This window comes from Gobius niger (genome assembly GCF_951799975.1).
Source record: "Gobius niger genome assembly, chromosome: 1".
Taxonomy (NCBI): Eukaryota; Metazoa; Chordata; class Actinopteri; order Gobiiformes; family Gobiidae; genus Gobius; species Gobius niger.
The window spans coordinates 6,530,774-6,547,466 of NC_136852.1; the positions used below are offsets into that span (position 1 = coordinate 6,530,774).

Genomic DNA, 16,693 nt, shown 5'->3' on the forward strand with positions numbered 1-16,693 from the left:
TTTACTGAAAGACTATTTGTTTTCTGCTGTCATACATTGACTTCTAAAATCTCCCAAACAGATGGTGCCATTGGAGTTGATTTCCCTTCATCTTCAGCAGTAATTTCACAAAAATAAGCCATTCATTAAACACAAATAGCAGAGCAGTCATTTGGAGGGTAAAAGTGTGGCCTGGGCACAAAAAGTGTCTGTGTTCTTGAGCAAGGCGATCGGACAAAGCCGTCACTGTACGAAACTAAAATGATGTGCTGAAGTCCTTGTTCTTCTTGCTTGGTTTAGAGGCAATGAAATATGGAACATATGAGTTTGAAATGTATTTTTGGGGTCAGGGCCTCCTAGTGGGCCTCAGGGGAACTGCAGGGGGGTTGAGACTCACTGTCATTTTTATTTTGTATGTAACAAAAGATAGAAGAAAATGTAAATCCCAAAGGTTAAGATCTGGACTGTTTGTTCAAATTTCGTGAATACTTGTGGACTCCTTTGGGAAGGTATCTTGAAATTAAGATTGTAATTTGAGCACTGAAATGATCAGATGAAGTCGTTTAAAGTGCATGTGACAGGCTTTAATGCTTTTGAAAATATGACTTATTTAGATGGAAAACATCAGTTGCATAATTATCATATTATTTCAGTGAAGCTGCGATTTTAACGAAGAAATGTCGTTTAAGTTGCTGACAGGAAGTGACATAGAAGAAGGTAATGTTCCATAGATACAGACGGCGTTGCGTCATAGAAGGGGGCGTGGCTTCGCCGAGGGGGGGAAAATGGAATCTTCTGGGAAACACAGATTTTCACGCTTTCTAACCATTTTCTGGTGAAATATAAACTTATCACAGCACAATGTTCAGTGAAGCGAAAAAATGGCAGTCGTAGCTATTGCTCGCTAGTGTTAGCATTGGGACGATGCTAACATGCAGCATCATGATAGCATTCTCCGTTATTTATGCAATTATGGGCTGTTGAACCACTTTGCTCCTCCCCATGTCTTTGTATCTTTATTTAGTAGAAAACTATATTCATAATGCAGCATTTGTTTAAAGCAGTACTAAGTAACTCTTCCCCCTAGAGGCCATAAGCGCAACTGCAGGTGTAGTAGCAAGTTACGATTTTTTAACTTATTAATTGTCTTGGAGAGTAAATACTACGCTGACAGGAAAGGCGAAGGGAGAGAGGGTTACTGTGCATCCAATTATACAATGGAAATATTTTTTTTCACTCAAACTTGGCTGTAAATACTGTTAAAAGTGACGTTAGCCCGCAGTTAGCTTTGCCCGTTAGCATGTTAGCTTCTTCTTCGTGATTCCATTAGTGTGTATTGCTTTCTCCGGACCGGTGGCAGTCAAGTTGCAAACATGGTTTTCTGTCCAGAGACACCGGGGGAGATGAAAGACCCTCCAATCATCCCATAAACACTTGTATTACCCCCACAGGGACTACGAAAAGGATTTATTAAGGTAAACACGTTACTTAGTACTGCTTTAAGTAGTTTCTGAATAATTAGAGAAAGTTTAGATTTTTCTCCCAATTGTTTTCCCACTTAACCGTTTTCAAACATGACCATATGTGGACGAATCCAGAGATGTCGTCTGCATCTATACGTTTGTCAAGTTTGTTAATATAAATTAGTATATTCAGTAACTCTCTGTTGAGTTTCAGAGTTACTGATGGTGGCATTCAAGAGTTTTTTGTAGTTTCTTGCACATCTGCCGGTCTATGCAAACCCGGAAGTAGAGCTGTGACGTCGCCACATAACAAACGTATAGCAGTTTGACTCACTCATTTCACATTGACTTAACGTGGTCGGCACGGCAACAGTTTAACATTGTTTACCTTCTTCTATGTCGGTGTCCAATAAGGAAGTAAAACTAACATCACAAAAATGGCCAAAAGAAATCTGGGTACAATCTTTAGCAAAACCTTAAATATAATTGTGTTAACTATGTTCGATCAAAAACTATGTGTAATGTGTCATTTGCACTTTAACCAGAGAAGTCCGAGAGGAGCAAGCACCAAAACATGACAGCAATTGGTGAAACTAAAAATGAAACAAAGCCCATCCCCAGGTATGTTTTTTAATGAGGGAGCGAGATTATGAAAAGCGTAAAAGCTGAAAAAAGTTGATTGTCGCAACATGGGCCCTTTTTAATTAAAATCACATATTCCCCGCTTTACCATAAAGGCACATTTTCTTCTGCCGCGTGCGCCGCGCCTCCATAAAACTCTTTAGAAAGCGTTAAGGGCTGTGAATAAAAGAACTAAGCGGTGCCTTTCAGAGGCGAGGAGACACGAGGACACCCCGCAGGTCCGCAGCGGAGGCTAACTTTAGCAACACCAGAAGCACGCGGCTAATTAGCATCACTAGCCCGGCGTCTGCCACCTGAACTGTTAGCCGCGGCGGTACAAATATGGCAGGAGCGCATATGGCCAGGAATGTGTGAACACAGGGAATAACAAGAGGGAGTTAGTAAGGCTCATTCTATTTCTATGACTTTAGGGCACGTTTGGACACCGAGGCACTACAGGAAAGAGGAAGCAATGCAATAAAGAGCAGGAATGACAAGTGTGTTGGGTTTGAGACTGAAAGGGAAGTGATTAAGTCTAAGAGATAAGATAAGATAAACCTTCATTGATCTCACAATGGAGAAATTAATTTGTCACATTCAGTTCTCAGAGACACTCAGGATGTGCAGAATAGACGGGAAGTGTGCAAACAATTAAATAGTAAATAGAAGTGTCTTATATACAATGACTACCAAAGAACGTTAAGGAGCAAAGAGTATAAACTAAAAAATAAAACTATAGACTATAATAAAAATGTCAGTATTAGCAGTGCAAGTTTACAGTCATAGTGCAAGGGGGTCATAAAGTGACGCAGCTTAAAGGAACAGGCCACCGTTTTTTTCCATACTGAGATATGTTCTTACCTGAGCTTAGACGAGTTGATACGTACCTGTCTGGTCTCAGTCATGCAAAAAGGCCAAAGATGTTGTTAGCATTTGGCCTCTCCCTGCATATTCCTATAGCTCCAAACCTGGGTGAAGTTAAGCTACCACGCTCTTCCACGGGCACAAAGACCAGACAGGTACGTATCAACTTGTCTAAGCTCAGCCTGTTCCTTTAACCTCTTACCACCCGCCTAAACCGAATGCATCCTCTCCTCTTTGCCTATAGGCCTGAGTAACGCCTCGTTTGAAAGCTAAGACCCACAAAACTGATCTTTTTCGTCACATTGTTTTCCGTCTTGTCAATATTTCAGTTTTTTTCCCCTCATTTTTTTGCTTTTTTGTTGCATTAATGTCACATTTTTGTTTCTTATTTGTCGCTATTATTGTCACTTATGTTGCACTTTTGTCCCTTTTTTGTTGGGTATTTGTCACTTTTTGGCAGCACTTTCATCACTTTTTTGTCACTTTCTTGCTGCTCTTTTGTCACTATTTTTGTCACTTTAAAAAAAAAAAAAAGTTTACATTCTCATTTTTTCTCGCTTTTTTCCCCAAGAAGCTTTTAGATTTGGGTAAAGCCAAACTGGAGAAAATGTGATCGGTTCAGGTGGTGGTTAAGAGGGTAAGTGACGTAGATACAGAGATTATTGCACGTAGTTTTGCAAAGAAGTTATTGCACATGTTACTTCACATTCTTGTTGTACAGGCTGACAGCAGTGGGGATGAAGGACCTGCTCCTTCTTGCACTGAGGGTGTCTCAGTCTTCCACTGAAAGAGCTGCTCAGCTCCTCTCTCCAGTCCCATGCAGTGCGTGGGAGGTGTTCTCCATGATGGAGGTGAGCTTGGCTAACACCCAAGCTTCCAGAACATCAACTTAAACATCCTGCTTCGTTGACATTGACATTCAGAGATCATTTTTAACAAGCCTGTATCAGGGTGGCGCAGCAGCCAAACCCGGCCCTCAAATTCCTGTTACTCTAGAAATTTGAAAAATACTGTCAATCCATTAATATTTCTAAGCAGAAGCGATGATGATGTACAACACTGGTATTCGTAGAAAGTGATGCTTTACTTCGGCCTAGAAAGAAAGTCGACCTTCCACCAAGTAAACACTCCTTCCCCTGCTGTAGGTGATTATTGCCGAAAAATTTAATTAACAAAGTTTGTTATGTTTCAGAAAGACATGGTCATGCAAACAGAGGTTGCTTTTCACATGGGGCATTAACTTTCCAAATGCATTTCTAGCGTTCCAATTCTCCACAGGGATGAATATAAACACATTAAGAGCACATTTCATGACGTTCAGGGTCACTGTTGCTTTAATGCTAATGAAAACTAGCAAGCTCACAATCGCTAAAATGCTTCATAATTACATGAACAGCCTTCTTCCACGAACCACTGTCTATCCGACATACTGAAGGAGGACAAAAATAATTTCGGTTCACTAGTTGTAATAAAATCTGGTACAAGGCCTTCTACTCCAAATAGCCCATTATTATCAAAGGGAACAACCAACCCCTGCACATGGGGCACAAGGTCACAATACAATTTCCTGTTTTTGATGATTAATACCAATTTACTGACCAATGCGGACGGACTGTGGTTGAAAAATAAGGGACAAATTTGTGTGGACAACAAGCTCATACAATCAAAATAACTCAACATAGGCGTTGCAATAACTTGTACATGATGTTCCTATGCTTTGTTATTGCATTGAACACAATACATAGATTTTTATGAGATGATAAACACAATTCCTATAGCCTTCCTTTAATTCAAACATTATAATGCACCAGCCTAAAAACAGAGGCAGGAAGTTTAGTTACTCGGGCATCGATTCCTATCCATGTGAAATAATTAGAGAAGGCAAATCAATGTCAGTGAACAAAACATTTGCCAAACATGTAATAAAGAATTAGCAGCAGTATATATTTATAATGGATTACTGAAGCCAACAAGCAGTCGGCCTCATCTTTACAGATAATGGAACAGATGGTGCTGAGAACACAAATAGATTTTTATAAAAAGCTACTTAACGATGGTCAAAAGTGAATATGAGGAGAGTAATAGTTGTATTACGAAAACTATAACGTTTAGCTTGCCAACAAAATGAAATTAAGTAATGAAATAAGCAAAACATTTAAACTCTGGATTATGTGCCTTTTTGCTTAGCTGTTTACTTTGTTGAAATGTACAGTATGTGATCCTTGCATTGGTTTATCCGTGTTATATTTCCATCTCCGCTCAAAATGCTAATGCTCCTGGGCTGGACATTAAAATATGCACCGTGAATTGAATTAATTTCTAAACATACAGCATCTCCAACCATACATTAGAATAATCACAAATGTGAGCACTCCTAATGTTTTCCGTATTAAAAGTGCTTTGGCCCAGTGGCATAGCAGTGAGCGCTCATGCTTCACAGCTAGAAGGTCCCGGGTTCGACGACTCCCACCTGGACGGGGCCTTTCTGGGTGGAGTTTGCATGTTCTCCTCGTGTCTGTGTAGGTTTCCCTCCAGGTACTCCGGTTTCCCTTACCATTAAGTGGTTATTATGTACATGAGGGCCGGCCCTAAGCTGTGGAACACCCTGCCCCTCCACGTCTGAACAGCCTTCACTGTGGAGTCTCTTAAAACTCACTTTTAGTCTCTGGCTTTCAGCACCTGTGTCTTCTTATCTTTGTTTTTGTTATGTTTCATCTCTATTTATTCTTTGAAACAGTTTTATTCTTATTTATAGCTTAAAATGTTTCTTTTTCTATGTGTATGTATTGTTTAATACTGGATGGAGCGTGAGATCGATGCGGTCGCTGTATCGGTCTGTCGTGGTGAAGAGGGAGCTGAGTCGGGGCAAACCTTTCGATTTACCGATAGATCTACGTTCCCACTCTCACCTATGGTCATGAGATTTGAGTAATGACCGAAAGGACAAGATTGTGAATACAAGCGGCCAAAATGAGTTTCTTTCGCAGGGTGGCTGGGCGCACCCTTCGAGATCGGGTGAGGAGCTCAGTCACCCGGGAGGAGCTCGGAGTAGAGTCACTGCTCCTTCACGTCGAAAGGAGCAGCTGAGGTGGCTCGGGCATCTGTTCCGGATGCCTCCTGGTCGTCTCCCTCGGGAGGTGTTCCAGGCATGTCCTTTTGGGAGGAGGCCTCGTGGAAGACCAAGGACACGCTGGTGGGACTATGTCTCTGAGCTGGCCTGTTGTCGCCTCGGGGTCAGAACAGCTGGACGATCGGGAAGTTTGAGCATCTCTGCTGAGACTGCTGACTCCACGACCCGGCCCCGGATAAAGTGGAAGAAAATGGATGCTTATGATCTTGTGTGCAGCACTTTGGAAACGTTTTGTTGTTTGAATGTGCTATAAATGAAGTGGAATGGATTGAATGTACAATAGGTAAATGCACAAAGACCAGACAGGTACGTATAAACTCGTCTAAGCTCAGGTAAGAACATATCACAGTATGGAAGAACTGTGGCCTGCTCCTTTAACCGTAACCTTTTTTTTTTTTTGTCTTTTGGCCATTTTATTGATTTCACAAGTTCCTTAAATTTGCAATATTCAAAATCCATTTTTTAGAGCTTTTTACCATGTTACAATCTTATTTTCTCATCCACAATATACTGTGTTTCTACCCACTCACGCATCTTTGAGTCTTTAAATCTTGTCCAGTAACTATTCCAACTCCCGAACAGCTCCACATGGGCCGCACTGACAAAGGCGAGCAAGAAGGAATGGGGTTGAAGGGAAATTGAACTCCTGCATATTTTGTTCCAGCTATTTTAGACCAATAATGCATTTTCTAACCAACAAAGTAGAATAAAGTGAAAAAGATGTTACCAAATATCTGCAGAAAAACAAAAAACTACTCAACCCATTAGTCCATGCACACACACACACACACGTTTTCTCCCCCACACAAGGGTCGGAAGTTGCACCTTTCGTCGGGGGGCTGCCCTCTCCGCTCTAAGTTCAGCGGGTCTCCAGTTAACCCACAACAAATCAATATTTCAGCCATGGGCCTTGAAGCGAGAGCAGCTCCAGACTGCCAAACTCCTTCAATTCACTTTCCCAAACATACTGTACCGCCGAACCAAAGAACGCGACGGGAGATGAAGGGGGTCAAGCGCTTCCACCGTCATCCGAGCAACAAGTCCTGACGACGGCTGTCACCGACGAGACGAAAGATTATCATCAGTCAACGTGAAAAATCAATGTCTGCGTTTATTTATGAAGCGCATCGGCAAACAGTCACGACTAATACTCTGCCACAAATGACTGACGAGAAAGATTCACCTTGTTGTATTAGAGTTAAACAAACGGGACAGAAGATATTTGGCTCAGAAGCGTTTCTAAGAGAAGGCAAGACGGATCGTTTACCGAGTAACACGGCAACTTTGGCTAGACTTGAGGCAGTTACCCTTGGTTAATAGACAGTGCAATGCCACTTGCAAGACATTTTTTTTTTATATTGAACAAATAAAGATCCTACAAAAATACTCACGGTCATCTGCAATATTAAGCTCGCATCCATTTCACATCATAATTCAGCCCGATTTAGGTCTTTCTTTGGCTTCGCGGCGCAGTTTGATCTCGAGGCTTACACTTGGAAGGTCAGACGCTTTGTGAGGTGGTACTTGGAGTGAGGAAGTTCAAAAGAAGAGTTCACGCAGCTCACATCTTCCACACTTTAGCTCTTTTCTAACCTGTCTAACAAAACTGCCAATGTTGAGTGTCACAACAAAACGATGCATTATGTCCATTATGTCGGCGTGCTTTAAACTCTTACAGCCTTGTTATACAAAAGAATGTGCAGCGCTTGGTTACAGCAGCGTTCAAAACAGGAGAAATACAGAGTTAAGAACCACAAATATTGATGAATAAAGTTAATCCACATATTGCACAGTACTAACTTCTATCATTTGCATAGAAACATGTGTATAAACAATGGATTTAACAGACATTGTATCATAAATCTCTTTTAAAAGGTCTGCTCTAGATGTGGTTACTTTAAAGCAGAGGTTTTCAACTACCGGGCAAATTACGCAGCATTTTTTTTTTCTTATTTCGATGCTTATTCATCACTAAATTGTGAGAAAACGACAGTGTTTTACGTCATATTTTACAAGTTCAAGTCTTATTTGGGTCGTGGCTTGTCTCGTCATTCCCAGGGTGATAATGGATCCCGATGCCGCACCAGTTGAGAACCTCTGCTTTAAATGTCTGGTCAATACACGTCTTTCGGATTCTCATTAAATTCTGTTTCTACTCGAATCTAAATAGAGATGGGACCTCGAATTGAATGACAAATAATAATAACATGGCAGACAGAGCCACTGAATGATCTATTGCTGTGTTATTATGTCATCACAAAACCTTTATAGTTTTTAATTTTGCTCAGAGAAACATTTCCAAAACTACCACTCCAACCAAATTACTCTTGATTTCCTGTTGTATGTGTTCATGTTTTTGTTCAAGTGCCCTTAAAATAAACTCGAAAACAATATGCCTATGTCTCCGATCACCAGAATAAACTCACTATTGAGACATAAAACAGATTTTTTTTCCCGCTCTCGTAACGCGCGACCGCGCAGCAGCTGCCCACAGTCGTGCCCCTCGGAGTGAACATCGACACCTTGGCACATTTCCCCCTCACGTTATCCCGGGCTGCGTGCCATTTCAGCAGCGCTGAGATCGGGACCCTCTCTCTTCTGTCTGTCTCTCCCCCCGTCGTGTCCTCCCCGCGCGTGTGCTCGTGCGTGCAGGGCGGTGGCTTTTTTTTTCTTCTTTTTTTTTTAACACGTGCACCACGGCCAGGACAGCGCACGTGGGGGGGTTTGGACTTATCCGTGAGGGGGGGGGGGGGGGACTGCTGCTGTTTTGGAGGTGGAGGGGGGGATGCGCTGGAGACGAGAGGCTGCGGAGGAAGCGTCGCCAACTTTGACTACAATGCGTAAAAACGTGCGCATACCGATGCATCCAGCGCAGGCGGTTGGAGAGGTTACCGGAGTTAACCCGGCACTCATCGCAAAACACACGCACTCTGGCGCGCTGTTGTTCCATCATGGTAGTCCAAATCATGTCCAAACTGCACAGAAAAGGACTTGGCCTGGACTTAACGAGGTCTAACGCTGCAAAAACCCAGAGACCAGAACCACATCAGGACCAAAACCAGCAACATTTCAACACATCCGCGTCACACACACACACACACACACTGTCAGTACGTGCCCCCCTATTTCACGAACGCCCAAGTTGTGCCAAAACTTATAACGCGGCCGTAATGGGATAGCGAGAGAAACCATCAATCCATTCACCACGCTTCACTCAGCGACAGTGGCACCGGCGCAACTTCTCAGACATTCCAGCGCACACAGTCAGGCGTAAAAAGGCACGCTCCCGGGCACCACCACGCCGCGGGGAACAACTGTTATAGGAGTGAGATGTAGGTCCGACAGCGCGCCACCACGCCCGTGCATCGCCATATACATATAAATATATTGAGGAATCCAGCCGTCTTACCTTTAAAGATGCTCGCGCACAGGCTGTATAGGAGGAAAACGCAGCAGTGGCGCTTGACAAGCATATTCACGTCCGTCCAAAGTGCACTCCACACGGAAAGGGGGGGTTGAAGGATCGCTGTACGAGTCAGCCAGTCAGCCAGCCAGTCAGTCAGTCAGTCAGTCAGTCGGCGTTATCCAGGTATGCGCTATGTTTGCATGGGGACGGGAGGGGGTCTTCGCACGCATCCAGCGGGGCAAGCGCGCACCGACCGAGGCAAAAGCGGCAGCGAGGAACCAGCGAAGGGGGTATATAGGACGGGAAGGATGATGCTGCTGCTGCTGCTGCTGCTGCTGCTGCTGCTTCTGAGTGGGGAAAGTGAGCTCCCGACTGCCTCCCCTTCTTTATTGGCCGGTAGCTTTGACTCGCTGCAGCAGGAGAGAGCGAGAGTACGTCCCGCCCACGCCTTTTTGACTAATGAAGACGCGACGCCGATGGAGAACAACTGGGGGAGAGAAAGAGAGAGAGTGTAAGAGAGTGAGGGGGGGAGAGGAGGAGAGTCCGGGATGGAACTCTTACAGCGTGGGGTTGAAATGGGGGTGCTCTGCGTGTCAAGCGGACAAGCTCAGAGGGGTCGAATTATGGGAGAGCACCTGTCCCTCTTTTGGTTGACTGCACTGTCCCGGACATGTACAGCAAAATCTCGCTCTTTAACTTATGCCAAGTCAATAAAAACAAGATTCTAGCTGCGAGTCTCTTCATGGTCTAGCACAGAAGTACATCTCTGACAAGTTATAGGGCCATGTGAGTCATATACGAGTGCACCTGCTGAGTCCCAGAGTCAGGACTAAACACGGCAAAAATGCCCATTTGTCTGATGAAGAACATAGCAGGGAAACGTTGACTTAAAGGAATAGGGCACCGTTTTTACATACTGAGATATGCTCTTACCTCACTTTAGACGTGTTAATATATCCCCGTCTGGTCTTTGTCCGTGCGCTCTGTCACGCAAACGGAGCACATACGCAGCCTCTCCCACATGTCATATAGCTCCAAAAAAGCTCACGATAGAAGCTACCAAGCTCTTCTACGTGTTCCCTATTTAAATAAAGTTACTTGAAGTGTTTTCATGCGAAGTATATTTACACAGAAATGTAGCATGTCGATTTTATAAGCAGATAAAAAGGGGGACTATATTGTGAGGTGTAATGATACGAGGAGCACAACGTCCGGGCAGTAACTCCTAAAGACTTCCCCCGCTCACTTCCGTCAATAACCTTTAGGAGTTACTGCGCGGACGTTTTGCTCCTCGTATCATTACGCCTCACAATATAGTCCCCCTCTTTATTTGCTTATAAAATAGACATGCTATATTTCGGTGTAAATATACTTCGCATGAAAACACTTCACGTAACTTTATTTAAATAGGGAACACGTGGAAGAGCTTGGTAGCTTCTATCGTGAGCTTTTTGGAGCTATATGACATGTGGGAGAGGCTGCGTATGTGCTCCGTTTGCCTGGCAGAGCGCACGGACAAAGACCAGACGGGGATATATTAACTCGGCTAAAGTGAGGTAAGAGCATATCTCAGTATGTAAAAACGGTGGCCTATTCCTTTAAAGGTGCATTATGCAACTTTTTATGTGGAAAAGAAAAGTTGATATTTGTGTGTCTTCGATCTTGTAGTGACCCTGCAGCTATGCGTGGTCAGCATGGCGCCTTTGCTTTGCATAGTGGTCTATAGGACAAACTTCGTAATGTTCATTGTGTCTACTTGTGTTCTAGCATCACTCTTTAGGTTCGCTTTGTCAGACACTAAGGTTAGAGATGTTAAAGATCTTTTACCTTTTCATGTTTCAGCCGCCATCTGCAGGCCGTCATCAGAAGTATCACCGGCGTGCGGCGACGTGTCACTTATCAGCTGTTCTTACTTCCGAGGCGTGACCAGTCTGACGGTCCCAACAGGTCCGACACGTCTAGGACTCTCCAGGATCAATTGTTTGGAAGGTTTTTACTGCTGACGGACCCTCTCACCAGAAAACCTGCAAAACCATTGATCCTGGAGCGTCTTAGAGACCACCATGATGGAAAGTAAAGGCGCCATGCTGACCACCCATACAGCCGCAGGGTCAGTACAAGATCAAATACGCACAAATATCGACTTTTCTCCCCCGTAAAAAGTTGCATAACGCACCTTTAACCTTAATCTATCTACCATCTACCCTTGCTCCCTCATCTTCTATGCACCTGCTCAAAGTATTTGATTTGCAAAGTCCTCTCTTCAGTTTGGCTCAAATCTGAAATGAACTTCCAGCGGATGTGGGACAGAAGTCAACTCAGACAATGTTCAAATCCAGGCTGAAAACAGATCTTTTTAGCAAGTATATGACAATGAAAATATGTTTTATCTGCACTCTTCATGTTTTATGGATTGATTTGACCTGCCTTCTAACACTAACTTTCTGGATAGCATTATTTCGTGACCTGTTGCTGATCATGCGTTTTTAGAAGCAAATAAAATGGTTCAACAGCTGCATTTGCGCCGACAATTAAGCAGTGACTTTGTTGGGATTGCTCATAGTTACCTGGTCCGCCTTGAAGAAACCTATGATGAACCTTTTACCTGTGGATTGTCCTGAAGCGCGACACTGCCGACACCGAAGCACCAGAGCCAAGAGTCTGATTCATCCAAGTTTATCAAAGTTTATGTAATGTCCAGTCACGGATCAGGGTCATACAGCCTATAAACTTGTACTTCTGGGGGAAGAGCATTTATGCAACTTTATGGTTCCTAAAAGCGGTTTACTTCATTCATCTCTTGTTTGGAACAGGTGCCTCAGAGAAAGCACATAAAGACCAAAGGTGGAACAGCACACAGTGAGCCTTTTTTAACGTTTTTGGCCTAAAGAAAAAGGCAAAACGTTGCATTGAATCAAGGAACATTGGTGTTGTTAAGGTTCAAAAATGTCATATACAGCACAGGCCAAAAGTTTGGAAACACTTTTTTAATGAATTCGTTTTTCCTTTCATTTCAAAACTTTTCCTATGGTGGATTCTCACCGAAGAAAATGTCGCTTTGACTACTCAGTGAGTTTCCCGATGTCGTCACAGAAATGGTTTGGACTTCTCAAACATGTCGAAAACTATCCCAGAAGACAAACCTTATGGAGCTCATGGAGAAAATGCCAAGAATTAAAGGCGGCCATTTTGAATAATTTAGAATATAAAACATATTTGGAGTTATTTCACCTGTTTTTGTTTCCTTCATAATCCCACGTGTTCATTCATAGTTTAACGCCTTCAATGAGAATCGTAGTGTGTAAATAATGTAGAGAATAAAGAAAAACCAAGACAAAAAAAAAGTGTGTCCAAACTTTTGGCCTGTACTGTACATGAAATATAGCCTGGGAGTACCCATACTGCTGTGTGCGCTCGAATCATTTCGAACTGCACAACAGTCCTCTAGACCATGGTTGAAATGTTCGCATGGATCTGGGACCAATCACAGAACGAGGAGGGACGGCAAGACGATGACGCATTATTCGACATTCACCTTATTCCGCCCCGCCCACTTTTGACACTTTTTGCCTTGTCTCGGCACTTCCGTTGTATTGAGCGTGAAGCCCGTTCATTTAAACGGAGAGGGAGGGAAAAAATTCTCGGCTAAAATCTGATGCGTAGTAGATTGATTTGTGTAAAAATGGCCAATGTTCATTTGCACCAACAAGTCAACACTGCACGGTTTCTCAGTGATTTTATGTGGACTTCTGCAGTCCCATGTCAACAGATAGGAGAAAAGGGGCGGGCACAATTCATGGCGGCGCCCATGTGAACTTCCGGAATAGGGTGAATATGGAAGCTTGTAGTTTGTTTACGGGTAAAAAAAAAATCAATTACGTTTATTTACAGATCCAACATGACAGCAGCGACCCCATCTTTTGGTCAAGCTTCAGACCGTGTTCTAAATAGTTTAGCTCTAAAGTTTACAGCGGGTACGTCATACGTCACCTGATACGATGATACGATTGGCTGTGGCCACTTGCAGACGCACGATAGACATTCAGCCCAATAAACGGCTATGGACGATCGTAAACCACACCTCTCCTATGAGAAAATGAATCGGTGGTCCCCAGACTAAATATAACCTGATATATTTTGCCTTGCCAACTAATCCTACCGTGACCATTTTCCAGGAAATGTGGGAGACATGTTGAAAAAAAACGATAGTATAATATCTGTAAATATGCAGTTACATTTGGAAAAGCTCTTTCCTGTTTGCTTAATGTGGAGCCGTTGCAATTGGCATTATACACAAGCTTAATAAATCTAAAGTGTCATTGTAGTTATTAAAATCAAGACGTAGATGCAAAGCTTTTTTGACAGTCTGAATCAACTTAACATAAACATAATTACTCACACATTCCTGATCTGCATTTGGATCTGCAGCTCCAAATCATAAAGGAGTAAAACTAGAGTTATTATATTCTTTTGTATCGATGGGAGCCTGCAAAAATAATAATGTCCTGATTTCTTCAATCAAGTTTAAAGGGACTATACAGAGTTTAAAAATATCAAAATCATGTATTTTCCTCCCCCTCCATGTTCCAACAATGTCCTATTGTGTAGAATGAGCTCAGACCTGTTCACCACAACTGCCTCTGGTGTTAATTCGGGTCCGAAGTGCCGTCATGCACAAGCTTAATATGGAAACTGCAGTTACACATATGACCTGAGGTGGCAGTGGTGAGTTTAAAAGGGCTAACGTGCATCTAGCCCCTGACATAGGGCCTCATTTCCTAGTTATCCAGAGTGTTTCTGATTTCTGGAGATATTTTTTTATGTAATTCATGCAGATCTTTTATTTGAAAAGTTTCGTAGCGCTAGGCTAGTGCTAGGCTAGCGCATTTCTATGGTATCAGCTAGTCTGCATTAAAAACAGTCTGACCCGCTCCACAGTGCACCTGAGGCAAATCACTTATAACACCAGACTAACAATATAAATGTCTGTGTCGATCTAATAATTTTTGGAATATAACTGACCTTGCATCACATGAATGATCGCATTTTGAGGGACTATTTTCTAGCCGATCACTCCGCCGCTGCGTAGCTTATACAACCACGAAGCTGATGCTGCTCAAATATAGGTTATTTTAAATGCAAAATGGTTAAAATTACTCTATCGACACAGACATTTCTATGGTTAGTCTGGTGTTATAAGTGATTTTCCTCAGGTGCTCTGTGGAGCGGGTCAGACTGTTTTTAATGCAGGCTAGCTGATACCATAGAAATGCGCTAGCCTTGCACTAGCCTAGCGCCACGAAACTCTTCATATATAAGAACTGCTTGAATTACAAAAAAGAAAATCAGCAAAACTCCGGATAACTAGGAAATGAGGCCCTATGTCAAAAATCCTGAAATATCCCTTTAATATAGAAGCTGCAGTTACACGTATGACCTGAGGTGGCAGTAGTGAGTACAAAATGGCTAACTTGCATCTAGCGCCTTTAATGTATATTGACGTAACACTGAATCCTGTTCTTAGGGCACGCTCTCATGTGGTCCACCTGAATGATTCCCCAGTACTATTCTCCAAACTAAAATATTCATCTCCTGCTCTGCACTGCACGAAGCTCAGGTGCTTTACTTGGATTCCCCGCATCAACATTTGCCCGTCTGAGGGAACCCCCGACGCTGCACTGTCTTGAAATACGGCTGACAACACCCTCATTACGCTACAGTCTTTATTAAGTCCTAAATGTTATGCATCACCCGACCTCCATCGCTTTATCTTTCATATAAAAATACATTTGTCTATTGTTATTCTCTTAATCACGCGGCCGCTGCCCTTTTGAATGGTGCCTGTGCTGAATAATCCCACGGCGAGGCAGAATTGAATTGCGCGCTGTAGTAATGCAATCATGGTACTCCCTCCCACACAACATTATTCAAATGTAATAAATATGATAAGGTCAGGACGGGCGGGTGCAGACTGACTCGGTGTGTTTGCATTTGCAGGGACGGGACACGCGAGAGTCGCAACCGCAGCTTTATCTGCAGATTTGTGTTGCCTTTGGTCTCCGCATTTTAAAACCCGGTCAAAAGACTCAAATCCTCTTGGTTCCGAGCCTTCGATACATTTGAAACGCATCCCCCGCAGGCAAAACTGTTCAGAGTTCGTGACTTGACGGCAAAACTTTGAGAGCATATACAGTATGATGGAGACTTGGAGAGGAGGAGAAGTAAAATGTGGATATGACCTGCTGCAGTCTGAGCCTGTCAAATACTGTGACAGCTTTATGAATACAGTGTGAAAGGTCATGAGCTTTTGCATAACGTTGTGTTTCAGATTTTATTGACTTCAAACATTTCAAGTTGCAAAATTCACTTTTAGAGCTTTTTACCATGTTACAATGTCATCAAAAAACACACCTGGAGCTGTGTCTCGACCCACTCTCGCATCTCTGAGTAATCTTTTAACCTTCTGCAGTGGCTATTCTTGGCGGCAGCGCCCAAAAAGCTCCTTCTGAGGTCCTACTTATCCAGGAAATGCTTTTCCTCACCTCTCGTTCTATTGTTAAGCTTGATCGTCCCATCGTGAAGTACAGCAGCGCCCAGAAAGGTTCTCCTCACCAATAAACACCACCTCCTTTTTTTTGTTTGTTTGTTTGTTTGTTTATCATTATTCTAAAAAGATACAAAACTGAGGCACTCAAAGAAAAAGTGCTGGTAAAAGGCCTTTATTGCAGCATGGCCATTAGATTAAAACATTGCCTACGCGTTTCAGCCGTATAGGCCTTCGTCAGGGCAATACTCGAGTGATGTGTGAGCATGCAGCTTTTAAACTGTATGAAGTGGTCACATGACCCATAGGGGCTGGAACTCAGTCAGCTGATGCAGTACATCCTATGAGCAGGATTTCAGAATATAAGGAATACAAAAATACATATCAGGATGATATACAAATATCTACAAATAATTTACAGTCATATATACAAACATCTTCTATAAACAGAAGCATTAAAGAAAAGGGTTAAAGTCCAGTTCCCCATTGAGACCTGGATACTCTGTTGCTTTAAGAGTGTAGATCCAGAAGGACTCCCTCTGTAGGAGACTTTTAAGTCTGTCGCCTCCTCTTGGCTCAGGGATGTGATCTACACCAAAAGCTAAAAGTCAAAATCGTAATGACTTATTAACTAAGAAGAAAAAACAAGAGAATTGTGTTAATCAAGTATACTTTGTGACACAATA

The 16,693-nt window shown here is 42.9% G+C and overlaps 1 protein-coding gene across 3 annotated transcripts in view; it reads right to left on the reverse strand.

Annotated features, from left to right (window-relative positions):
• Window positions 1–9,672, reverse strand: part of LOC306976655 (cell adhesion molecule 2-like) — a 375,121-nt gene extending 365,449 nt beyond the window's left edge. For all 3 annotated transcript variants that reach the window (XM_079574665.1, XM_079574664.1, XM_079574663.1), the window contains exon 1: window positions 9,467–9,672. In XM_079574665.1, coding sequence (XP_079430791.1) covers window positions 9,467–9,530 — 64 coding nt within the window. In that variant the 5' untranslated portion in view covers window positions 9,531–9,672. The remainder of the gene's footprint in view (window positions 1–9,466) is intronic.
• Between the last annotated feature and the right edge of the window lie 7,021 nt (window positions 9,673–16,693).